Below are 26972 nucleotides of genomic sequence, written 5' to 3' on the forward strand. Positions count from 1 at the left end.
CTTTGGGCAGCTGGCAAAAAAAAAAGGGCTACAAGTTACTTTGACCATGTATACCTACCTCAAACTGACTTTTATATTCCACCCTCTGTAAATTCAGGTAAACAAAAGATTTAAGCAGTAATCTCTCCAGAACTGTAGTTTCTCCTACTCACAAAAAAGCAAGTGCAAAACCCCCAAAATTTGTTCAGGAGAACCCAAGTTTGTCCATCTATTTGTTTTCTCCTGCAAATATTTTTATTAGCTCTTCAGAAGGTAGGCTGCTGCTACCCTTTCAGAGACTTGCATTATATATAATTATGTCACAATGATACTAAATACTCTTAAGTGTGTAACTAAAAGCAATTACAAAGGTTTTCTTTTTTAAAAACAGCTCCATATATACATAAAATCCATTTCAATGAGTCATCAATAGGCAATACATTTTTGCTACTGTTCCACTGCCAAAAGGCAGCACCATGGCCAATTGTTGCAGACAAAAGAAGCCCTACTATTCCCTGCTACAGGCCATACTCTCTTCCTCCTGGAAACAGAATTTCAGAGTTATCTGCCTCAAATCCTCATAAATGAAAGCATTAGATTTCAAAAATTAGGAGATTTTTTTTCAAAATTTCTAGATTGTGAATTGTAACTCTTCAGTTATACCTTTAATTCAAACAGCAGAGTTCAAAGTAAGTGAAATGACAACTCTGCAGAGAGCAAACCACAAGGCACGTGGCTGTCCCTGCCATGGTCACCCTGCCACCAGCTGCAGGCAGAAAATTCATTTTGCAAGTCTCCCAGCATGACTGAGAGTGAACTCATTTGAAGCCAAGCCAAATATCTTCACCCAGACAGTTTTAACACCCACTGCTAAATGCAAAACTAACAAACATTTGGTGTTTAAATGGATATTTAACACTATGAGATTTGAGAAGGCCAAAATACTCATGAGATAACCTGGCAGTGCTTTTAGCAACGTAATTTGCTCTCATCCAGGAGTTTCAAGTACAGAGTCCTAATATTTCAACTCATCATTAGATGAGCATTGTGTTACAACACCTTGTCTTTGGAAATCAGGCCTCCCCCAGATGCCAGTCCTTACTTCAGAGCCCTAAATTAATCATCACTGACAAATTAAAATAACTCCTTGATGCTACTTCTCAGCTATACTACACAATTCTCACAGTTAGGTCTCTAACACGGAACTATTTCAGGAATTACTGTGCTCTTTTTGCCTTATCCTTCAGGGGTCAGAGAGGAAAAAAAAAAAAAAATCACTTCCAGAAAACGCACTTTCATCCCTCCTTTTCAAAGCAACATGATTTGGTAGATCCTATTTCTTCCATTCAGCTCTCTTTAAACCATACAGAGCTCCACTCAGAGAACATGACTAGAAAAAATTCTGTTCATCCACCATATAGAATCCCTCCTCTTCAGTCTGTTGCAAGCTTTTGTCATCATCTGTCCTTCAAATGGTGGAAACAAAAAAAAAATTAATATCCTTGGCATACTGCTACATAGAAAGCTTCCAGAAGAACAAAACTAAGTAGGCTTCATGAAAGACAACAGCACAAGTAACCATAAAGTCCCATCACGCATGCAAATAAAATGCATTATGAAACTTCCCTGAAAAAAACTAAATTCAGGTTTTAACAGGCCTTTTTAAAAATTATTGTTCCAGATGCTTTTTTTCACTAGATCCTGAGTATCATGCCCCCTCATACTGTGGTGTTTAGTTATTATTGAAATCCTGCATCTTTACAACATACCAACACCACAACAGCAATGAAGATAAGCACATACCATGATGATCTCAGGGCACTTGAATTTGTTCCTTTTCACTGTTTTAGTGGCCCCAAGTCACTTCTTTGACTTAAGGAGAAGTGGAGCCAAAGCACACTCGAGATCCGCATGCATGGCATTAGTCATGCGGGTCAGCTCTCGGATAAGACCTAAGAAGGGCTCTGGCAGTTGGGCAGCACCAGCAATTGTTGGGGGGTGACACGCCCTCCACTCCACAGGCCTGTGCTTCGGAGAATCCCCACACTACGGGGAGACGCCTTGGAGAAGCCCCAAGTAACAGCCATGGCTAAGCCGCGGCCATCCAGGACGCGAGGCTGCCATTCTTCTCCAGGACTGCCACACCTAGAGCAGCCCGGTCTCCCTTTGTGCTGCTACACATTCCTCCCTAGGTCACCGGTTCCCTCCTTGGGGCTCAGCCCCGCAGTCCACGGCCGAGGCGCGGCGTCCCCACGCAGGCTGCGGGCCGCAGGGCTGTGCTGGCCAGGTGGAGGGCCGGAGGCTCCGCAGTCCGTCGCCTCGCCCCTCCCTCCAGGCGCTGCGTTAAACATGAATAAGACTACAAGTATCTTATGTTTCTCTCCTCTCCGGCGCTCCCACGCCCGAACCCGCAGCGCCGGGCCGCCCTGGAAGGAACCGCGCTTGGGACAATGCGGCGAGAGGAGGGTTCTGCGCCGGGAGAGAACCGGCTGGAGCAGCGAGGACGCCGCGGCCGGTGCCTCGGGACTCGGCCGGTCCCCTGGGCACGGCCGTCCCCGCGGGGCTCAGCCGGCATCCCGGACACGGCCGGCCTCCCTGCACTCGGCCGGTACGCCGGGCTCGCCCCCCGCCCACCCGCGACGCGGCCGTTGCCAGGCGGCGGCGGCCTCGCCCCCGGGTGGCCCATGTGCGAGGCGGCGGCGGGGCGGCGCTTCGCCCTCCCGCCATTAGCATAACACAGAGGGGAGGAGGAGGGAAAGAGAAGAAATTACAATAAAAAAAAAAAAGAAAAAAAAAAAAAAAGAAAGAACGGGGAGGGGGAGCCCTTTCTCCAGCATGGGCTGCGGCAGGGCCGCGCCCGAGCGCGGCTGAGGGGAGGGAGCGATGCCGCAGGAGGCGGCCGAGGGCCGGCAGACAAAGGGAACCTCCCGGCGGGGCAGCGGGGCTCGAGAACCGGAGCGGCTCGGGTGGAGGCTTCCCCGGCCGGCCGCCGCCCTCCCCGGGCCCGGGGCGGGAGCACTCACCAGCTGAGCTGGAGGAGGACCCTCTGCTCCGGGGGGCAACAGCAGGCTCGGGCTTGGGCGGCTGGGGTTGCGCGGGCCGGGCGGGGGCTGGGATCTGCTCCTGCGCGGGGGACGGCGTCGTGGCAGAGGAGGAGGAAGAGGACACAGCTCCCCGGGGGCTCCAGTCGGGCTGCGGCGGCTCCGGAGCAGTAGGGCGGGGCGGCTCGGCGGGGCCACCGAGGTCCAGCAGCTGTGGCGGCCGCTCCTGCGGGGCTGCGGCGGGAGCCGCGGCAGGCTTCCTCTCCATCACCTCCAGCTGCTCGTCGAAGTCTTCGTCCTCGTCTTCCTCTTCCTCCTCTTCCTCCTCCTTCTCGTCGTCGAGCACGAACTGGTAGTTAAACTGTGGCTGCTGCGGCCGGGCTGGCCCGGAGGAGGAGGAGACCAGGGGCGACTGGTCCAGCTCGTCCATGGTGCCTGGAGCGGGCGGAACAATGAGTAGTGCGGGAGCGGGGGGAGGCGCAGACTGCGCTGCCGCCGCCGCTGCGGGACCCGCACTCCACGCCCTGTGAGTCACCGCCCGGGAGGCGCGGGCGCGGCCGCCCCTCCCCGCGCCCGGAGCGGCGGCGGTGCCAGCCAATGGGAGAGGGAGAGAGCAAGAAGCAGCCAATGAGGAGCAGGCTCGGGCGTGGTTCTTATGAATATGCATCAGATGGGCGGGCCCGCGGGCTGGCGGAGCGGGGCTGACAAGTCGGGTAAAGTTCAGCGCGGAGAACGCGGGTGGGGCGGCAAAGGAGACGGGGCACGGCCCGGGGCCCCTCCAGCCCCCCGTGACAGACAGCCTGGGAGCGCGTGGCCTGATTCGTCGCTCTCCTCTGCCAGGACTAGTGCCATTCTCTCGTTTTTTTTGTTGTTTTAAACAGCGGCCATAAACCCTCAGCGATTTCCAGAAAGAGATGGGGATGGCTGGGCTCCCGGGTACGGATGGCGCAGGGCACCGATCCGCCCTAGCCCGGCTTCTCTCACCCTGGATGTGACCGAAGGATCCCTCGGCATCCCGGGCGGCGCAGCACTGCGGGGCCAGGGAAGGGTGAGGCGCCGTCCCGATCCCGATCTCGTTCCTTGGGCATCGCGCCGATCACCGCAGGCATATCCCCCTGGGGCGGGAAGTGGAGTCAGCCAGCGCCTTCCTGCGATGGGAATTGAAGTTTTAACCAAAACATGATGCAAAAACCTTCCCGTGTCTGAAAAAAAAACACCAGAGAGGAGACATTGTCAGAAGAGATAAACCTGTTTAACCACCTATGCTAGTCCCATGAACAGACCTCATCGTCTCTTTAGAGTATGAATTTAAATTGTGTGACTTCTGCGGGAAAGAATGGAAAGGAAAAGAAAAATGAAAGGAGAAAAATGAAAGGAAAAAGGAGAAAGGGAAAGGAAGAGGAAAAGGGAGGAAAGGAAAGAGGAAAGGGGGAAAAAGGGAGGAAAGGAAAGAGGAAAGGGGAAAAAAGGGAGGAAAAGAAAGGGGGAAAGAAAGAGGGAAAAGGAAAGAAATTAAGAAGGAAAGAGGAAAAAAATGAAAGGAAAAAGGAATAAGAGAAAGGAAAATGGGAAGGAAAGGGAAGAAGAAATTTAAGGAAAGAGGAAAGGAAGGTAAAAAAAGAGGAATGGAAAGAAGTAAGGAAAGAGGAAAGGGAGAGCAGAAGAAAACTTGGCACCTGCCTCGTGTTAGACTCTGGTGTGGTCTCCAGCTTTCTGCTCAGAGATGGAACATTGGCCAAAGCCCTTAGGGTAACACTTAATTTAAGTAAATAACATCTATTTGGATGCAATTTCCACCCACACAGCTGCCTCAATAAGACCAAAAGGCCTTATAATTCTATATTTAACATTACTCCAACATTATTATGGGTTTTTAACCCACAGGTGATTTATTCTCCCGTATAAAGAGATAAGTTCATGGAAACACTCAGAGCAAGCAGCTGCCAGTTCAGTGAGACATGAGAAGATAAGAAAAAGAAGCAGCTCTCCTGGCACTTCCTTTCTGCCATGTAGGATGCCATGGATGCAAGAGGGACAATGTGAGCTGTCCCATTAAGCAGTGACTGACAGCCTGGAGCAGGAGAAGCTCCTGAGTGGGATCAGCTCAGTGCACCTGAGCACACGGAGGGACTGAGGGGCAGCTGCATCTCACACTGCAGAGGGAAGAGCTTCTGGCTGGAAACTGGGGTTCAATCACCAGCTTCAGTCACTGTCTGAAAAATGAGATGGCAACAAGTGAATATAGGGGCTCCAAGAGGTCCCAGCACTGAGTCCTCTCTTGCCTCAGGAAAACAAATTGTATTCTTTGCATGAACAGTCTGAACCTAAATATTTGTGCTGCTATTAGTATTGGGAAGGCCATTCTAAGATACCCCATTTTCTAAATGACAAGAGACCTTCCAGCTTCCAGTCCTAATTTGCTCAAGGCCAAGGTACAGCCTCCTACCACTTTTCCCTTTAAATTATTTTATCTGAATTTTAATACCTAAGAATACACATTTCCCAGCCCTTGCTTTCCAAAGCTAACACTGGAGAAGCTGTGCTGTCACCCTTTCCCCTGCTCCTCCAAGCAGCTTTTCCCTGCATCCAATACAGTCTCAGATCAGGCACAGGAAATTCCAGATGAGATTTTTTTTTTCAAGAATGTACAAAGACATCAAGATTCCATATCACTACCAGAAATTACCAAAATAAATGTGCAAAGTATTTTTGTAAACACATTGAGGGCAACATTGTTATTCTGATTGAGATAGATGTTTCCAGCAGGTGAATAAGCCCTTGACAAACTGTGAGGTCTTTAGATGCCATTTTTTGCCCCTAAGATCTTGGACATTCATTGACAAATTATCCATTTATCTTTTCAAGTCAGCCCCTTTTACAGTGATATAAGGGATGCTACAGCAGCAGCAGAATGGTGACATAGCAAATAAAATACTTTGATTAAATAAGGTCTTTATAATTTCACCAGCAAATCTACTTTTTGCACCTCTTGGTTAAATAAGAAAATGGATTTTTTAAATTCCATTACTATATAACTTAATGTAACAAGGTACCTTTAAAAATTCATCAAATTCTGAGCATAGACACATATTTAGAGATGTGACATATTTAACTATGGGGATTTTTGGTCATTACAAGAAGGAAAAATCTATATATAATTTGGCTGATTTTATCAGAATTCTTGGAAGACTTTCTATCATCAATTAGGAACAAATGAAAGGAGTTTTTATTTAGAGACAGGAAGTGACTAAAGGTCTTGGGGGGAAACAGGAAGGGAGTTCCATATTCTCTGAGCGAGTCAAATTAACAAGCAAGAGAAAACCAGAGATCTGTAATACTGAAACTATTGCAAAAGAGCAGGTTTTAGCTCTTTAGAAAAGTATTTTACAATTCTGCTAGGAAGATTGTCAACAAGTAGGAGTATTTTGGAGATATTCAGCAATTTATTTTACTTAGAACTTAGTGAAAATTTAGTTTTCATGAGCTGTTTCCTTGTAGCAAAGTTAGGAAAGAGAGAGAGAAACCCCAGTGGGGATATTTCTGAATTTCCACAGCAGTGCTGCCAGTGGTTACATACTGGTGGGATTTTGTCAGTCCACTCTGACCTTCTGCTGTATCTTACACAGAAGTAATATGATATCACAGCAGATCATGAACTAAGATAATAATGGTGGTAGGACAAATGCAGTACTGTCACTTCACAGCAGGACCCAACAGAAAAAACCCACATTTGGCCTCAGATAGCGATTTTAAACAATGGATTTAAAATTGCGAGGGTGGCTGGATTTCAGTCCCTCCTTTTAAGCTTTAAGGACAATCGCCCAGGTTTCAGACATAATATCTTTATCTCTGGAAGGATAAAACTGGAATTCTTTGTTTTCAGATTATGCCAGTGCTGAATCGAGCAGATTTGCCTCACAGGTTTGTCTTCACTTGAACGCCTGGTGTACTTCTTTTCAAGATTAGCAGTGGCATATTGTGAAAAAAACTGCTTAGTTTATTAATACAAATGCAGCATATAGAGGGGGGAAAGTGTGAAAACAATAGAACAAAGGGATTTCCATCTCTTGATGGTAACTGAGCCAGGCTGGGTTTATCAGGATCTTCTGTGGTGCCTTCCTTGTCCTCTGCTATAAATAACATTTTCTTAATGATAACTTTTCTACCCTGTTATATTCTTTAGTGCTCCAATAACTTATTATTCTGAAATTATTTGATTGGAATCAAACATATCCATTTCTACAGTAAATGTCCCACTAACCATGTCAATATACAGTACTCTGATTCAGACCTGTCACAATACACCCTGTAGAACTTCCTTCAGCCAGCCAGATGCTGAGCCCATCCATCTGCATGAAAGAGAGCAGTTTCAGGAGAGCTCTAAAAGACACCAAGTGCCACCAGTGAAAAGTTGCCATTAATTGTAGCTTTAAATTCCTACATCCAGGTAATTTCTGGTCTCTGTAAGCTGTCATTCAGAGGGACCAAAGCTGATATATGCCATTAAAATGATGGCACACATTAGCTTTAAAACAATGAAAAAGAACACATTTGTTCATAAATAAAATATGTAACATTTGAAGGGAACTAAAACAATGACAATACTCTCCAGTAAATGAGACTATGACATGAATAACTTACCTCACTAAAGCTGCACAGGGATCCACTGTTAATGGGAATTTGGTCTGATTACTCTTTATCTCAGAAAGAACACCTTTGGTCTTGCTTAAAGGACAATACAATTAATTTTATGTCTTACTGACACCCCCAGAATTTTCTAATCCTCAGAATACATGTAATTCCCCACATTAGGTTTAATGTCACTACTTGTCAGCCCCTCACACTTTTAAGAAATACAATTAAATTATTCACTTACCAGTTTGGCCATAACACTCTCAAGGAACATAAGGACCATCAGTTCTATTGGATCTAGACAAAAAAAATCCATTCTCTATTAACAAACAGCTCCAGATATTATCAATTACTTTTTCTAATTCATGTTCCCCCCTCCTAATTTTTATTTTAAATCATCTCCACATTCTGACTCCAGGTACTGATGCCACTCACTCAGTGACTAGAACTTAAAACAACAAGAATGAGCACTCTAAAATCATGGCATTTTATGTACATTACTTTAGGAGCTTTTTTAAAACTTAGGGATTTATTACAGTTGTAATAAATTGGAATTTAAACTGGTTTGCTTTGTAAAGGGAAAAGTGTATATAATGTATATTGGAGATCAATTTTTGCTCTTTATCAGCATTGATATTGACCCACTTAGGAAAGAAACAGCCTGATAATCAACATTCAGGATTATTCCCTTGGCTGCCAAATGTGCCCAAGGAGAAAACAAACAGATTGATGGGGGCAACATTTTCACCATTACTGGAGACAAGGCTGATGGCATCACTATTGGAATTAGGAAACTTAATTATACAAGCAAAGTGTGCAGAGGGAGCAGCACATAGATCTGAACTCACATTTGTAAGGAAGAGCTGCTGTTCTCCAGAACGTTTCTCACTTTTTAACAACTTGTCCCTTGCAAATGCTTTTAGCAGGCTATAGCAGCTAGAGCCTTCACCTGGGTCATGGTGGTACTTGGGGCCACAGAGCATTTCTGACTTCTGGGGATGGAATGTAGGGCAGCTTTGAAAAACACTACCAGGACTGAGGCTTCTTTCTTAGAGTATTTAGGGAGCTCTTCCTTTTATCTGGGTCAGACAAAGATAGGACAGCTAAGAAATGTCCAACATGACTTCCCTGCTTTCTCAGTATCACATCCAGCTGGTCATACATTGAAGCCCTTTACCTCCCTCACCTTTCACCAATTAAAATATTCCAGCTTTTGAACACTTCAGGCAAATTTTAGTTAAATATGGCAGTGGCAGAAGATTCAAGGATATTGATTTCCTGAGTTTTGTAGAAACCAGCAGCTGGCTAAGTTAGAGAGAGCTGATGAGCTCTCCTGTGCAGGGGGCGCCAGGAGAACCTGGTGGTTCTCCATTCCACTGGTTTATATATAAGTACTTTTTGCAAGCCTGTCTGTCATTTAACCAGATGGCAAAACCAAAAAGGAGGATGAGAGGTGTGAGAACAACTGAAGGTATTCCAGGATAGAGATGCAAACAGTGTAAGACCTGGAGCTATAGAAAACTTGAATTTGCTTGTTTTACTGGTTTGGAACTAGTTTCTGACTGGTGTAGATCAGGATGTATTTCTAGGTAAGTCATGCTGGTGGTGACAGACTGCCTAAGTGCAACCACAGTGTTGGCATGGGAAAAAAAGGAATCCTGAAGGCTGAAGTCTTTCTGATATATCCTGTAAAAAGGAGCAGAAATGAAAGGAAAAGATATTGAGAAAACAGCATATGGAAAAGAAGTGGCACAGGGCTACTTTAGTCCGAAAAGAAAACCAAAGTTCTTCAGATTTCTAGAGCATGATGTTTGGCAGGTATTCCTTACTCTGAACTATTTTCATTCTTTTTTCTTTCACTGCAAATATAGTTTTTACTCTTCTCATTGTAACTTATGAAAAATTAACATATTTCACTAAAAACTAACTACTTGAATGACATGTAACATCTGCTTAAATTATTACTTCAGCACAGGCTGTTAGTTAAGATTTGCTGGATTTATTCCATCAGGTAGAATTAGGTTGCTAAACAGTGTAAGTTTCAATATATGAGCCTGGAAATAACCTGACCATATGCTGGGGAGAAATGCCTGGGTAAATTTAAAAAAAAAAAAACAAACAAAGAACAAACCAAAACAAAACCAAAAACCAATCAGTTTGGCTTTAAAGGCAGTTAGTTATATGTTATTTGTTTCTCATTCAATTTTACCCACTTGAAGTTTTTGAAAATAAAATCAGAATTTAGAACAGCACTCTGTCTTTAAGAGTTATCCAAGTAAATTAATTCAACAGAATTCTTGTAAATGACAGTTGCTTAAAAGAATAAGATCATGGGATCATACAAAGATTTTGGCTGGAATGGACATTCAAGACCATTTCATTTCTCTCCCTCCCTGTCCCCACATTCCATGGGCAGGGATACCTTTCACTAAAATAAGTTGTTTCAAGATCAACCTTGAACACTTTCAGGGAAGTGTAAATCATATAATCAAATAATTCTTCAACTCTGCAGTGGGCTGTAAAGGCAATCTCCCTGAGTAGTTTTGGACACTACATCAAGCAGCAGTTTTCTACCTAGACTGGAACAAGACACACAGATATGTGATCCCTTTTAGGCTGCCACTGAATTCATGTCAATTTTACTTGTTCTTTTAGCACATTGTGTTTCTTACAGTGTAGAACTGTTTTGTAGGCCTCCTAGTAAAAAAACGGAGACTCAAAGGCCTATTGATTGGCATTTTAAATACATTCCTTGGATGAGAAGACAATCTCCTTGGTCCTATTAGTTACATCTAAAAGTTCCTCCATTTTGTTCAATAACTGGTGATCCCTAATTATATTTAGGCAGTTTCTTGATACCCCATGGTGCTCATGTATCTGATGTGATGGTCAAATGTACCTCTGATCACTCATGTGGTGTCTTTGCAGTACTTACGGAAGTGTCATACTTACCTTCTACTTTTGTCTCACAGAATCCTCAGATTCAGTCCACTTGCAGCCAAAGCCCCTCAGCAGATCATCACTTCCCTCATGTTCTGCTCGTATGACCTGGTTTAGCCTTTCTTACAGCTTGGAACGTCATACTGATGTTCAATTGTTGCACTGAATGCTTCTTTGAAGCAAAGTATCCTTTCTTTTTCTTCAAGAGTATAAGAAAAAGAACAATTGTAAGGCAACACAAAGGATATGCTTTCTATGTTAACTAAGTGTAATATTCTGTCCTGGCTTTTCCATGAGATGAGTGATAGTTACTACCCTGGAAGAATCAGCCTCTCTTCCCTCATCTGAAGATTTTTTTCCCCTTTAAAATCCACTTTTATGACTGCTCCAGAATGCTGAACTTGTAAAAGTAATTTATGTATCCCACTATGGGATAAGAGGGAAGACAGCTGGGAGCAACAAAAAGAGATTCCAAAATGGACCAGACCTCCAGCTGCTGACCCACAGAACAGAAGAGTCAGCACTGGCACCATCACAAACCATTAACTTTAGTTCCCCCAGACTAAAACAGCCCAGGACTGGGTAATTCTTACTTCTCCATATAGAATCTATCTAAGTGCAACTAAATAAAGATAAACATATTATTCCTAAAAATAGCATAGGATGTCAGCACTCATATTTTTCAGAAATAGCAAGAACTATTTAAACTGCTTTGACAAAGAAATCAGGTGCTGCCATATAAATACACAGTATATGATACATTGGTTCAGTTTTAGATCATTTTATGGCAACTGGATGATATTTAAATTTTTATTGCATTCCCACCAATATGTATGTTTTAATACATTGTGTTAGGGTTTTTTTTTCCTCTCTGCTTAGAAATTTTAGTTCAAATTATAGATATTCCTTCAGTCTAAGTATTTCTGCATTTATAATTGTGTGTGGCATATATATGGATGTATGGATAAATGCATATCCAAAATGTGAACCCAAAAAGCCAAATTGATCAGACTGGCTGTTGGACACCAATTATATAAACTCCAGTTTACCCTCTGGAGTGCTCAGGCTCCCTAGTCAAGTACCAAGGCTCAGTGTGTTACACAATGTTGGCACGTTATGAAGTCAATTCCTCCTACACACAGTTCACAAAGCTCAATACAACAGGTGGATGAAAGATGTGTTGCGTAGGGGTGTTTTGGAAAACTGAGGCAACAACAAACCAAAGGGGTCAGTGGAAAAACAGCAGTCAGCTTTTCCACTTCCCATTCTGGGGTAGTTGTTTTCTCTTGTAGATGTTTGGGATTTGCAAGACAAGTCTAGAACAAGTAAGGAAAGATATACATGCTTTGAGAAAATCAAAGAGAGCTCAGAACAACATCCCATAGTATTAAGTTTAGCTCCATATCCAGGGACTATCTGTTCTCTGACAGGTAATGGCATACACTCCTGTGAGCCCTCCTCAGCTGTAAGCTCCTAAGGCAAAGCCCCCATAATCTGTGATTTACAGAGCGCAGCACCACGAGCCCACAGCGCCGCAGGCAGCCCCTGACGCTGTGAGGGGCTATAAATACCTTCTGCCAGCAGGGGCTTTTTCAAATTTTTTCCAATCAGATTTCTCCCCACTGGGCAGCCAGAGCAGACCCATCAGCTGGGAGCACTGCTGATCCTGCTAACCCACACTGGCAAACTTCAAGGAGTCATTCTGCCCATGAAGCAGAAACTGAACCATAAGACTGTCCAACATGATACAAAGACCAATTTCGTTGTCATTTGTTATGTCTCATGTCAGCACAGGATTGGTTTGGTCTAAAATCCTCTCTGAGCCTTGGCGGCATGTGAGAACCCTGGGCTTGGTCTGGGGTCTCGTGTGGTGGTAAAGTCTCTCCTCCAACCCGTGCTTCCAAAGAAAGACTCTGCAGCCTCTTGCTGTTCAAGGCAGTTTATTGCAAGTTATCTAACAGATTGTCTTCTTGGGCTGTTGCTGTTTGGTCAGCGGCCCAGGCAGAGACACACACACACCCTGACATCCTCTCTCTGCTGTCTTCTTCTTCTCTCTTCCCGCTCAGGGCTGCTGCTATCTTTTATATGATATATTACGTATAATATGTTTACAGTTTTTCCCCAATACCTACTACCTATATTACCAAGTGCTTTTCTACTCTAAACCAATCTGTGAGTGCCAGCATCACCAAGCACATGGAGGCAAGGAAGAAGAAGGAGGAAGAACAGGATCAGCCCACTTTCCTCCATCCTAGAACTTCTGACGCCCATGTACAAAGCAAAAAACCCCCCCGTACAGGTGCTAAAATCCCCCTGTACAATACTAAAAAATGTTCCCTTCTGTTTTGTAACTACTTTTACTATACTATCTAACCCTTTGTGACTGCTTGTTCCACCTTCAAAGTCGGTAACTCATTCCATGGCTCAAACTCAAAATCACAGCTATTTCCAGCTGCCTGCCAGGGTCTAAAATGCTTCTGGACCAAGGCCTGGAACCTCTAAAAATGTCTGAGAGACATTTTGAGTTCCAACAGCAGCACACAGATGTGTAGGATATATGTGTTTGTAGCTGTGTCACCCGGGGCAACATCACATGTCGATAGGTGGGTTTGGGGTTTGGCAATACCTGGATAAGGAACCCACATGATTGCTGCATGTATTTGTGTTCTCCACAGAAACTCTGGCCCTGCCATGAGCTGTAGAGTGTTCTCCCAAAAATCCTGGCCACTTAACAGAGCCAGCATGGAGAAGAGCTGGCAGTTCCTGCCCATGTGCCTGAAAAAAGTCATTTTCTCCAGCAGAGCAACCAGCACTGGAGCTGGGAGTTTTGGGGCTCCTCAGCAATGGTTACATGGGAGAGAGATTGAAATGGTAAATGGGGAAGGTGGGAAATTGTGGATGGAAGTTGCAGATAGAAGCTGTGCTCGTCACTGAGCAAGCTTTGGGATGAGAGGACAAGCCAAACAGAGTCAGTCAGCAGCAGGTGGAGAAAGAAGAAAGCAGAACAAAATGGAATCTGTATCCCTGGGGTTTTAGAAAAGTGACCTGTGGCCAGACATGAGAGAGTTAGGAGAAAAGAGTGAAATGAATCATGAGCCTAATATATAGAAATTGCAACAGATGAAGACAAAAGGGAAAGGGCAAGAAATCCCCTTTTCTAGCACAAAAATAAATGAGGCAAAGAAACAGTGAAAAGCATAATTTCAGGTTACCTTGCTGTACTAAATGTATTAATAGTTTGATTCAGTTTTATTTGAAAAGAAGACAGAGAAAGAAAAGGGCATAAAGCCCTCATTACAAGCAGAAAACCAGATGAGGCAGACAACAAAAGAAAAAATTCTAATTTCAGGTTCCCTTGCTGCACTGAATGTATCTACAGTTTGAGTCAGTTCTGTTATTTTAGGTATACAATTAAGTCTATATTTTCTCTACTCACATTTTTATTCAAAATTTATTTCTGAGAACCAAATTTTCTCTCAGGGATGTGTATTAAGTGTTACTACAGTAAAATGCAGTTGCTTATGGGTATCCGAAGGTAAGAGAACTAAAATCTGGTGCAAAATAAATCAAGGGGTTACACTGCTCTCTGTATGGCCAGCACTGACTTCATAGCCTGACCTTCCATTCTGCCTGTTCCAGTAGTAAAAAGATATCAAAAATAGGAAGGTGCTACCCTGAGACAATACTCTGAAATAGACACACATTCATTTATTGAATAATAACACATTTGAGTTTCTTCATGTATGAATATCACTCAGATTAAATTTCTTGTAGACCAAGAATGCACCTTCAATCAACTATTGAGCAAAAAAACCCCACCCTCAAATAAAAGCTGAAAATACATTTGAATGCATAATAACAGTAATAAGCAAAACCATTACTATGATTAAACCTGTAATGTGATTAATGCTATTTGGAAGGATTACATCTAAAACTTTGAAAGCACAATGGAGCTGAGGAAAAAAAAACAAAAGGTGTGCAGACCTGGAAGTGTACAGTTGAAGAGATGCAGCTGCTCAGCTCAGCATTTCTGCTTCTGAGTGTGTACAGGAGTGACAGTTCAGCCACAAACCCAGGGACTGCTGGGGCAAAGGGAGAAACACAAGTGAGCCAAAATAACAAGAGTCTGGGAAAGCAAGCAGGGAACAAAGGACACACAGAAAGTTGGTGTTATCTTAACACAGTTACCAGTATTGATATAATGCCCAGTGCTCACAAGGGTTGGAAGTGCCACGAGGACTGATATGAAGCCCTGCTGCAATGGTTGGAGCTGTGGATTAGGGACCACATTTGGGGCATGAAGCAGGGCAGAGAAATCATCTCCCTCTTGGTTCTCCAGAGAGACCTTTTCTGCACAGCTCTGCAGTGGAAGGAGAACAACCTCCTTCTAAGAATGCACAACATAGCTTTACACATAAATAACATTGGTAAACATGTTCAAAAGGTAACCCCAGGAATGTATGAAACCATGAAAAGGTATATTTGCTTCTGGGAAAAGGGAAACAACCCTTAATTTTTACCAGCCTGGGTAAAGATTAGCTCTAGAGAGTTCATGTTATATATATTGTCACTAAAATCAGATCCAAGCTTCTTCAGCAACGAGCTATTGGATGAGACTCAGCTTGTATGGATTCAGGCTGCTGCAGTAGAACCCTTCTGCTGGGGCCTGGTGTGAACTCAGCCCCTGCCTGCTGCACTCAGGCTGAAGGTGTTTGAAATGAGCCACGTGAAACATGGGCTACATGAAGAGCACAGTACCAGCAGAACAACACTCCATGCTAAGGGCTGATACAAACTCCCCCTGTGTCATTCACAAAGTCCACCTTCCAGGGGTTTAGTGCAGAGCCAAAAACCATCTCCTAATGCACTACTTCATCTTTCAGCCCGTAGCAAAGACCAAAGATTTCTTATTATTTTTTTTTAAATGAATGAATGAATGTAGGTCTTTTGACAGATAAACTTCAGAAATATTCTAACGTCAAAATTAGTTACATTCTGTTTCTTGCTACTGTCTCTAATGGATCCAACAATCTTCCTCTGTGTATTTGAAAAAAGTAAAACCAAGCTGGGAATACTTCTATTATTCCAACTTGAGCCCATATTCCCACTCCTTTAGTTTCTGTTTGGGATTGTATGCAACACTGACAATAAAGAGATGGATTTAGTAGGACCATGCTGTGCTGTCAGGCTGACAAAGAAAGAAGCATAAAAAGGACTTTGCAAAGTTTAAAAAAAAATCAAGAAAATGTTTAAAAGCATTTGTTTAAAAACCTTTTTCTAGAACTGTAATACTAGGTTTTATACAAGATGCATTTTTAGTAATATCTGGCCACACTGCTAACTGTGTCTTTGAAAATAAGTGAATGTTGCCACTTCATGTATTTTTCAGAAATTAATGGAATGGGATGTACTCACAAACTGATCTTTAACTGCACCCATTTGTTTGTATTTGCAGATTTCATCTAATCCTTGTACTTGATTCTAAGCTGAAAATTCTCCTGGATAATGTCTACATATTTCTAAGAACAAGCAGTTCAGATATTTCTATTCTTGTTACCGCCATACCACAAGAACTGAAATAGCATCAATTAAAATTGTCATTGACCTCTTACAGAGCACTGATATAAGGGCCATTCTCCCTGTGTCCCAGCTGCTTTTTATACAACAGGGTATTTTATTTCCTCTGAACATTTGATAAAAAGATTAAACTGTCCAACGTTTCCAATTAAAAACAATTTGTGTTCTACAGTGGATTAACTACTTCATTAAATCACTCATTATGGATCTCCTCACAGCCCTATTTTCAGCTATTTCCTTCAGTCTGTAAATCTTTCACTCACGGATCTAATAAAACCATCAGGAAGCCTAAATTTCATTCATATGCCAAGTATCAGAAAGATGTAATTAAAAATCATTACCAGGATTCCATCTGCCACTTCTGTGCACTGTCAGTGCACCTGAGTCTTCTGTAAGCAGAATGTTAAGAAGTCTGCAAATTATTGCAGTACAAGTAGAGAAAATGCCTGTGATCTCTAGATATCCTTAAACTGTGCTCCCTTTACAACATCTCACAGTGCTCCTTCTCAACCCTAGGGACCAGCACACAGCCAGTGCCTTCATGGGAGTGAGATGCTTTGCCTTGCTTTTTGGGAACATTGCCAATCCACTTCCTTGCCACTTTGGGATGCGCCTGCCCTTCCTCATGTCAGTGTTTTGTTCCATGGAGGCCAGCGTGATGTCAGACCCTCTCTGCTGCTGTGTACACATGCAGAATTAATAGATTTCATCTGCTACAAAAAGATGTTGGCAGGAGTTTTGCTGGCAGTAGGCAGAGTAAGCACATAACTCCCTTAGAGGCTTAGTTACCCTGGTTGCCAGCCACATTCAATATTGGCTCTTGCTTCCTCTCGACCTTTAGAGCCTTGTGGAGTCGCCACCAAGTGCTTTCCCTACAGAAGCAACTCCCTCACCTTCCAAGTGCCAAGCTCAGGCTCACCTGAGGCCTCCCCGTCCCACCAGCAGGTACCAGGGGTGCCCAGGCAATGGGCAAGTCAGCAGCACTAGCTGGCTTTCTCCTGCAGACATGTCCAACCTGCTGTGATCACCAGTTACATGAGAGTTTTTACCCTTTTTTCCCCCAAACACAGGTTTGGTGTCCAAAGCTACATGGAAGTCCTTTATTTCTAAGTAAATGTGAATCTGGTTGCTGTAAATTAAAATGCAAATTGCAGTTGTCATTTTCACTCAGTCTTCCCTTACCAAAACAATACTGAGCTTTGAGAAGCAGATGACAGACAACCAGACGCTAAATCAGTTCCTATCACTGGATGAAAAGATTAAAAGTAGCGACTTCTGTTGGGAGATTTTCAGCACCAAACAAAAAAGGATTAAGCAATAAGTATGTTTATTAAAAGAATAACATTTTTTTCTTTTTTATTTACTTTGCAGAGGATGTGCACCTCAACTCTCCCACAGAAATAGTCTTCAGAGATGAAAATTTTAGGCTTTTTTAACAGACACTGTTTGCAGAAAAACGTGGTTGTGTTTGAATGGAGGGCATAGCTTGTGTTTTCGAAACTCTAGTTATATTTACAAAGTACTGACACAGGGCTGCAATGCAGAGGGCTTGTTTCTGAGCATTAAAAATCAGTATAAAAGGGAAAAACTGATCCTGGCCTCTTTTCTGGAAAGCTTGGCTCAACTCCAATCTTCCCTCAGTTTAGTGAGTTAAACTACTTGTCAGCCTAAGAAAACGAAACAAAGCCACTTCACCTTTCTGGGATTATTTTCCTTGGGAACTGTTCCCGAGTCCTTTTCTGTGTGCCTGAATTTCTGTGCCAGTCACAGGTTAACATAAAGAGAGTGACAAACCCCCTGTGGTGCCCTCGCTGCAGGTACCCTGGAATGGCTACAAATGAACCTTTTTATCATAGTAAAAGGAGGTGTGGTTTGTTGTGCACCTGTCAGAGGGCTGGGGGAGCTTTCACAACACAGCAACGACACTGCTTTTATTTTAGCAACAAGAGCTGTTCAAGTGATGGTATTTAAGGAATGAGGTCACATATTCAAGCTGTTTAGACACAACAGTGTTTGGAGATGTCAGTCAGGCTCCAAAGAAGATAAAAAGTGCATCAGCTTATCAGCCATGCATTTCTAGCGCTGGGCACAAAAAGTGAACTCCAACCTGGCACACAACAGCAGACAGATAATTTTTGTCCTTTTCTTGTTCCAAAATGCAATTAAAGTCTGTCAGAAACAGACTGCTTTTTCTTCTAGAACTTTGATCTTGTGCTTTTGACTTAGGCTAAAAACTTTTCACCAAAACTCTGTTATCTGTACAGTACAATAAACATCTAAACAACCTCTCAAACAAAGGAAACCTATCTCAAGTTGCCTATTAAGCAATTTTCAACCAAGGTAATTTATTTCCATTGTAACCAATTAGTAGGGTACTAAGAGCACTTTACCGCTTCATTATTTGTGTTATCAAAGTGTGGGTGATCTATCACATCTAAGTGTTTCATGGCTGAACAAAAGCCTTCATTTTACATACTTGAGTCAGAAAATCTGCTATTGCTTCTTCCAGGTGGAGTTCAAACAGACATGAATGACTGAGTCTGTTTTGGTTATTGACAGGCTATACCAGCAATTACAAGTGTTTCTAATTTTTTGTGAATTGAAGGTACATTACAATTGCTCTACACACGGCACTTATTTTGGCCAGATCCTCAGCTACCATAAACAAGGAGATGCCAATTATGTTAATTACCCTGTGTCATTGAGGCCAGCTGAGTAACTGCCTCCTGGAGTTGTCTGTGGTTTTTAGGCTTGCCCTTGTTTCCTGTGGAGAAGCAGAACCACTGACTGTAAATGCCAGCAGAGCAAAGGCCACCAGAGTGAGCCTGGCATAGACTCTTCTCAGATCATGCATCCTCCTGTCATACATACCTCACCTCAACACTCTGCCTTCATTCCCTTCCTCTTTTGAGAAATATAGTTATTTCCATCTTTCTATGCTGGTTTCCTTCAAACCCTCTAATCTTTTTATGGTTTTTAAACAAAAATATATATATATATATATTTATTTTTTTTTTAATTTGAGGAAACAGTGATAAAATTAACTGGTGACTACTAAAGGAGACACAGACCTGTGAGGTGACAGCAAAACTTGTCCCCCAGCCTCAGTCTCCAGACTACCCCAACTCCTTGGGGAACCTTTTGCCTGAATTCCACAGACATTAAATCCTCATGGCTTGACTTCTTCATCTTGCAGGCACACAAAAGACACTACTCTAAACTGTAACAGGCTTTACTGTTCTTTCTGGCTTACTCTCAGAATAATAAACAGCAGAATCCACTTTCTACCTGGCACTCACCTTCCTTTGTAAATGTACCATTTATCTCCATGTGTTACCTGCTTAAACCAAGTCAATTCATTGTTTTGAGATTGGATCTCTTGCTCAGTGCTAAGTGAGATGACAGTGAAAAGTCCTAGAAACATGAGGATATCACTCAGCTCTAAGTAACATGCTGCATAAAGGTCTCTGAAATATTTCAAGTGTCCTAAGTCAAAATCTGTAGCCTAAATTCTCTGTACATTTCCCCATCTGTGAAAGCGGTTTCTCTTTTCCAGCCCCGATTGTGCTCCATGCATTTTCACCTGCCAAGACTCAGCACTAGGTCATTTCTTCCCACACCCAAGTGGGAATCCCCACTAAATAATCCCTGCAATCTATTTCAGCACAGGGCAGTGGCATAAACATATTGGGCTTTTGGAAGAAGTTGATGTCTGCATCTGTCTGGGGACTCTATGTACTCTGAAAAAAAGCCCAAATATTCTCAGATTATTCAGCTTTGAAAAAAGCTTGCCTGAATTAAAGGTTTTTTCCTTCCCTGCCTTACAGCCTCACCTAAGACATACCAATACAGAGAGCACTTTTTTCTAGTTGGATTATATATTGATTACAAAGGTTTGATTTTGTTTTTTTCCTACACAGACAGTGGTATTCTCAGCTCGTGAATCACCCTCATTCTTTTTTTCAAGACTGCAACAGTGAAATACTGATCCAACAAACACACTTCCTACAAACACTGTGACATGGAACATGCCAAGCTCTCTGCAAGCAGAGCACAAACATGGGGCATCAGGGAATTTACTCCACCGAGTTTTCCTGGAAGTTGGAACTACATGCAAGCCTGAAGGATAAACATTTACATTTCTTAACCTTATCACCTAAATCTGTCAGAACATACACATGAGTATCTGGAAATCTGAAGCCCTCTAAAAGGCAAGAGGGTGGGGTGAGGCAATGGAGACAATGGAGTCTTTTCTCTCCCCTCGGTGCTGACACAGGTTTAGTGGCACAGAGGCAGCTCCTAAAGAAGAGCCAGGTAGTCACATGCTTGCCCAGAGCCTGCTTTAGTCACAAGCCATGAAGTCAGACAGGTCTTGTTACTGCCTTGAGCATGAACAGAATTCATGCTTTTTTTTTTTTTTTTTCCCATCAACATCCCAGTAGGAATTCCCACTTGGAAACTTAAAGGCCTCCTTGGTCTCACAGGGATGCAGTGCAAGGGCTGAGTACAAACCCTACGGATAATAACTAATCATCCAAAAACACACCCTGCTCATTTCCCCGGTGAAATGCAGCAGCTACAGAAAATCTGGTTACTGCCTGTCGAAGATGGATGAAAGAAAGAAAGGAAAATCACAAAGGAGCCAATTCTTCATATTTTCCCCTTTTTAGTCAATAGTCAGAGCCTATAAAGCCCAACTCTGACTCCCCTATTAAGGAAAGAAGTCCCATGCAGAACGTAAGGAGACCCCTGGCCCAGCCTGTGCACTGCCATCTGCTACCACCAGCTTCCTGGTGACAAGGCTTCATTACCGGGAGTGTCTTCCTGTAGGAATCCTGAATGCAGCCAGGCCATTGCTCTCAGGCTGTCTGGCTAAGCAGCTTTTGCCCGAGAAAATGTTCAGTTGTTTCACCACTGGGAATACATTTTATTTTAATTTTTATTTATTCCTAGTTAGAGCTACGGTTCTAAATATCCAAGGACAGGGGTGGCCCTCAGTGGGTAAATGCTGGGAAACAGCTCAGAAAGGAATTCACAACTAAGTCTCTTTTTTTTCATCCTGAGATAAAGGGATGGCAGGACACACAAAAATGGACAGAGACCAAACTATTAAAGATACTACAGGATCAAATTCTATCATCAATAAAATATGAACCAGAGATACTCTGCAAGAATTTACCAAATCTAGTACTAAAACTACCAGTATTTTTAAGGGTATGGAGAAATAGCCAAAAGCCCTGAGATGGTTTCCTGTTGAAAATTACATGCTATAATTCCACATGCTGTAATTGCAATTCATCATTAGCCAATACTTTGGATCATAATGCATAACTTAATACCAGCTTTGTATTTACTACTTAAGAATATGCGAGACAAGAAAAACTTCCTGACATGAAATACATTAAGTGCAGACAGGTGTCTGTCTGGTACCAAAAAGTAAGGAACTTTTTGTGTGCATGGAAGCAATATGGCACGCTTTTGTAGGCTGCCTACAGAAACCTCCCTCTTTACATTCTGCACACACTCCATCCTGCAGGAGCTGGTTTTGTTTGCAGATGACAGGGTTTCTCAGCAACGTAAGAATGTGAAGCAGAAACAGCATGTGCCAATAAGAACAATGCAGAAAGTCAGTCTTGGTTCTCTTTCACAATCTGGTAGTTTTCCTTTCACACCTTTCCCCTGCTATGCTCTTTGCCTACAGATTACACAACAATTTTCAGAGCCCATCTCAGGTGTGCTCCTGCTGTATACAGGAAAATGCCCCAGAGGAAGAGAGGAAATAAAGGCCATAAATGTAAGTACAGAAACGAAATGGTTCTGCTTCATATGCAAGTCCACATTACAGTTACAATATTACAATATTACTACAGTATACAATACAATATTCAAGGTCCTAGCTATATTATTGGAAAAAATCCCAGACCTGATGCAGTTTTAGGTGTGTTGTTAAGCAGGATTGCTGCTCTTTAGCTTAGCACTAACCATAACATAACCCTCCTGGTTACGATGAGTGCTACTGAATAATCATACTGGTTTTACCTGATCCATGAGAGGACAAGTTAAAAGGGCTATAATGATCAGTTTAACATTCAGGAAACAAGCATACTAGAAAGCCATTTAAAGCTTTTTTTTCTTAATGGTTATGTCTTGGAATAGAACCATTGATCTCTTTTGACCACAAATAACATTCCTTAGTACTGATGTCAGACATTAATCAGATTTTAAATGCAGCCCCCTAATTACCACTGAGACCTGGTCCTTCACTGTCATCAAAACTCATTATCTTTTTCTTCAGCCCTCAAGCTGATAGGTGATGGAGTGAACTACAGCAATAAAACAGCCCCATATAGCCAACACAGAAGTTCTCTGTCATTCACACAGCCCCTCTTCAGCTGAGCAGAAGCAAGAACAGCCTTGAGACTCAGCACTTTTGGGAAGGTCCGGCCACCCAGGCTAAGCAATATTCACTTACCAGCTCTAGCTTTGTTTGCAGAACTTGAAACCAAGTGGAAAACAATACCAACAACTCCTCACCACTCAGCTCCATTTGTCCTCTAACAGTTTATTTTGAGGAAGGAAAGAAACTTGTTGCTGGACACCCTTCATGCCTTCACAAAGGAGCACAAAAAAAGGAAAGAAGTCATGTCTCAATTTCACTGTTCCCAGCAGGCTTGTCCTGCATACTGTCAATCCAGCCCTGAATATTTATATCACTGCAATCAACAGACTGTGTTCTTTCCCAGACTGCCAGCCAAAGTGATTGCTCAGAGCCAAGCTGCTGCTATTCTTCCCTGTCCTTTCCAAGGGCTCAACTTCATGTCATCAGATAGAGAAAGATCAGTCTGAACAAGGGGAAAATTCACACATTCTGAAGTCCCAAAATAAGAAAGCAGATTCATCCACTGTTGCAAGAACCAAGGGCAGAAGGAGCAATCAATTTGTTTGATCTAAGATCTTTCAGAAGTGGTCTTGCATCAGGAGACTCTGTAAGAATAACATAAATATTTTGGTAGCTAAGTCTGTGAAGAGGGTGGTTGGAGCATCACAGTAGTGGTGACATTTAGCTGGCCATATGCCTGCCAGCTTGAAGAGATCAATCACTGCCTGATAGAAGAGGTGATGGATTTCAGAACAGAACAGGAACTATAACTCAGCACTTCCAACACACTGGATGTGACCCTCACTGCTCATCCAACATGTCCACCGCATGACTAAAGGAACTAGGATAGAAATTCTTTTTGCCAGTGTCATTCCTCTGTTTTGTCATCCCTTATATTACCATCTGACCAGATGGGGTAAGTGTCCAAGTTAAATCTGCAGCATCTGTCTCTCTCAATCTTAGCAGGATGTGGGGAACATATTATTTTACTAGTGGTACTTGAAGAAGTGATCCTCTGAAGAGTCACAGACCTCTTCTGTGACTTATTCAACTCACAGGGGCTTATTTGGCCTGCTTGCAAGATGGAGAGAGAATCAGCTTCTCAGAATGTTGTTTTTTTTCCTAAACTCTCCTCTAATTAAGATAATTTAGTTATCCGGGACAGATAAATTTTATTCTAATAAACTGCCTTTTGATACTGTTATGGAATTTGCTCATGCTCTGCAGATGCAGGGCTCTCCTCACTAATACCAAACAACTTCTGAGATGCCAGCTTCTATTTGCCTTCTGGGCTGCTCAGTTTTTGACAGACTCAACAACACAATCACTCAAAGAAAAAAAATTTTCAGCTAAGCACATTAATTTCCCTATTCCCTATGGTTCACAGCCTCATGGCAGTGGCATTTTTACAGGAATGTGGCTCCAAGGTGAAGACAGAATCATTGAAATGTGATCTTTGAAGAAACTGAGGTCATTCTATATACTCTTCATTGTTCCCCAGATATTGAAAAACACTTTGTTTTGCTAAAACTGAATTACTAACATGAAGACTTTGAAATGCTTGTGCCATATAGTTCAGAGGAGGCTTCCTGAGTTCCAGTACAACTAAAAAGGGATGAAAAATATGACTTCCAGTATTTTTGTCTCTATTTAACTCTTTGACTGTCATCTTCTGATATGAGGCCCAGTATTTGCTAAATTTCATCCCAAATCCAGGCCTATGATGGACTACTTTGACAGCATATATACTGTAAGTGAACCACACCACTCTGTTATTGCAGCTCTCTATTTGCCTAAAGCAATAAACAGAAAAAAAAAGTTGAAGAAAATATAAAAATATTTTCCAATTTTCTCAAAAAATCCAGTAGTAAATTACATGTGTTAGAACAGGCCTGAGAATCAAGTTTAGATCAAGCAGTTATAATAACAATTAGGACAAGGTAATAGCTACTAACTTTAAATCAAAATGTGACCTTTGTTTAAAAGTGGCAAAAAGAAAAGTCTAGAATATAAGCCTTAATTTTTTCCTGCTTCTGAAGCAAAAGACAGAATGGGAATGAGTTCAACCTACTCCAGTTACTGCTAGATGATGGATGACTTCATTCATTCAAGTTGCAGGATTCCCTGAGGTTGCCAAGATTCAGAGAAGACAAAAACTCCTCCAAATTCCAGCACAGGTATGCAGCCTTTGCACCTCCAGCACAAGCTGGAGAACTTGGTATCCCTTTGGGAAGCACTCTGGAGCACGGGACACTCTGAAATGCCCATGTGGGCATTACCAGTACTGGAAAATGTCCATTCAAAAAAGTATTGAAGCTTTACCAAATTTGGCCTCTGAACTTCAGACTTGGCAGTTAAAGCCCCAGGCAAACAACAATACTCCAACAATACTGTTTTTCCAGTGCCTGGAAGGCATTTTTAGGCTTCTGATTCTGGCAGGAGAAACTTCCCCTGTTCTTCTGGTGCTCCTGAAATGGACAATAGTTCCTGCAAGCAAAGAGGAAGAAAACTGCAGTCACATGCAGTGTCACACAGATGAAGTCATGCACTGGCATAACAGCGAGCGTTGTCAGTTGTCAAAGGCCATCTGTAGCCAGCCGACTTAAACTGTCATCCTGGAAAAAGATGCAAATAGGACTAATGGGAGATTGCATTATCCTCTTCCTGGCATTCAATCAATGAAGCTTGTTCCCTGAACAGATATAGAAAACAAAGGGCCACATTCTTTCATTCTCTTTTTTTTTTTTCTTCTTTAAAAAGAAAATAATTATTTTTTGGCAGTTGCTATGTTTTCAAAATGACAGGAAAAATAGGAAGAACCAAAGAACTCCAGAACTGAAGAGTCAGTTGTCAAACGTGTGCACTTGTTTGCTCCTAGAGGAAGAGGGGGATTGCTCCACTGTTTGTGGAATTGACTCAGTTTTGATTGGATCATTTAGGGGTTCTTTAAGCAATTTGACATGCTGTGAGCTTTCTCTGGTCTGGGAGGTATGGGGACTTATTTTACAGTGTCCAAAACGCTGTGGGAACTGCTGGAAAAAGATACTAAACATGAGATCCATTCCTTGGAGCAGGAAATGGAGACACACATTAAGTGCTCCCAAGGGAAAGCACGGCTCCCAGTACATTTTGTGTCGCTCCAGCTGCTGTCAGATTCCCAAATCAACCTGCAACAGAAGCCAGATATGCTGGCGAGGGGTCCCATCCCACCACGTGTAGGCCCCTGGGATGCGCGAAGGGAAATATTCTGAGTCCGTGTTCCAAGAGGCAAAGATAAATGTGCTTGTTTGGTTGGTCCTAGTGCAGGCAGGGGCCAAAGAAGAGGAGCACTGAAAAGTGAAAAATGAGTCTTGGGATCTGTGCCTGGTACTGATGCAAATGAAGGTGAAACTATACAAACAGCAACACAATCAGACCATTCATCAGTCCTTCATTAGCAGCTCTTCTTTGCAAGTCCATCAGGAAAGAAAAAAACTTCCCTGTTTTTACAAGGACCAAGACGGTTGAGAAGAAAGCCTAATTGCTGAGTGTAAAGTATGCACCCTGTAAGGGCATTTGTAATGCAATGCACTAGCGGTCGAATCCATAGGTGGTGTTAGTGTAATTCAATTTACACAGCCCTTGTCCTGCAGAATCTCACTGAGCATGTGATAGGGAACCTCAGCTTGTGACTAAACAGTGTGTGCCACAACCAGAAAAGCTTCCAGCTGCCGTCCTAAGATACACATCTACACTTTGGATGAAACCAACGGCAGTCATCTCCCTCAGATTTACAGGGAATGTCAGATTTCCTTAACACTTGCAAATCTAACGTGCTGGCCTTGCTTACTCGCAGGAACACAATCACTAGCAGTGAAAAATGATTGCTTTAAAATCTTTTGCATTCGTTTTAACAGAAGAAAAGTTTTTCCTCTTCTATTCCCCTGGATGATCTAACATTACAGTTCTGTTTATATATATGTGGATTACACTCTGGGCTCCCAGATTTCCACACTGTGAGCATTCCTGCCACTCCCCATTAAAACAATCTGATTTGAGCTTCTTACAAACCTCTGTGTCAAAATTTTCCATGCCATCGGCTGCAAATTTTGGCGAGCTTTTGAGCAAGAAATGATTCAGCTGTTTTCAGGAAACAAATCAAAGGGAAAAACACACTGTCATGGTGATGGTAAAAAAGAAATTCTTAGAGTATTTAGAGGCTTGTGTTTCGGGTTGTTTTGTTTTTTATCTGGAAGAGCATGTAACTAGTAAGGTGAATCTTGTTGTCCCTGAAATAAATCTATAAATATTAGAATTACAGAGAATCATAGAATGCTTTGGTTTGGAAGGGATCTTAGAGATCATCTTGTACTAGCCCCTGCCATGGGCAGGGACACATTCCACCATCCCAGGTTGCTCCAAGCCCTGGCCAACCTGGCCATGGA

The 26972-nt window shown here is 42.6% G+C and overlaps 1 protein-coding gene and 2 long non-coding RNA genes across 5 annotated transcripts in view; 1 reads left to right on the plus strand and 2 right to left on the minus strand.

Annotated features, from left to right (window-relative positions):
* The window catches only part of RTN4 (reticulon 4), a 42104-nt gene extending 38565 nt beyond the window's left edge, over positions 1 to 3539 (minus strand). For all 3 annotated transcript variants that reach the window (XM_085575755.1, XM_085575754.1, XM_021537684.4), the window contains exon 1: positions 3003 to 3539. In XM_085575755.1, the coding sequence (XP_085431881.1) occupies positions 3003 to 3450 (448 nt within the window). In that variant the 5' untranslated portion in view covers positions 3451 to 3539. The remainder of the gene's footprint in view (positions 1 to 3002) is intronic.
* Positions 3540 to 3639: 100 nt separating this feature from the next.
* Positions 3640 to 4239, plus strand: LOC146767992 (uncharacterized). The gene is made up of 2 exons (XR_014953902.1): positions 3640 to 3733; positions 3902 to 4239. It is a non-coding gene; the product is annotated as an uncharacterized LOC146767992 (long non-coding RNA).
* Positions 4083 to 10745, minus strand: LOC146767993 (uncharacterized). The gene is made up of 3 exons (XR_014953900.1): positions 10605 to 10745; positions 7897 to 7949; positions 4083 to 4222 (listed from the first exon to the last, which is right to left on the minus strand). It is a non-coding gene; the product is annotated as an uncharacterized LOC146767993 (long non-coding RNA).
* Between the last annotated feature and the right edge of the window lie 16227 nt (positions 10746 to 26972).

Source organism: Lonchura striata, chromosome 3 (genome assembly GCF_050655825.1).
Source record: "Lonchura striata isolate lonStrDom1 chromosome 3, ASM5065582v1, whole genome shotgun sequence".
Classification (NCBI taxonomy): Eukaryota; Metazoa; Chordata; class Aves; order Passeriformes; family Estrildidae; genus Lonchura; species Lonchura striata.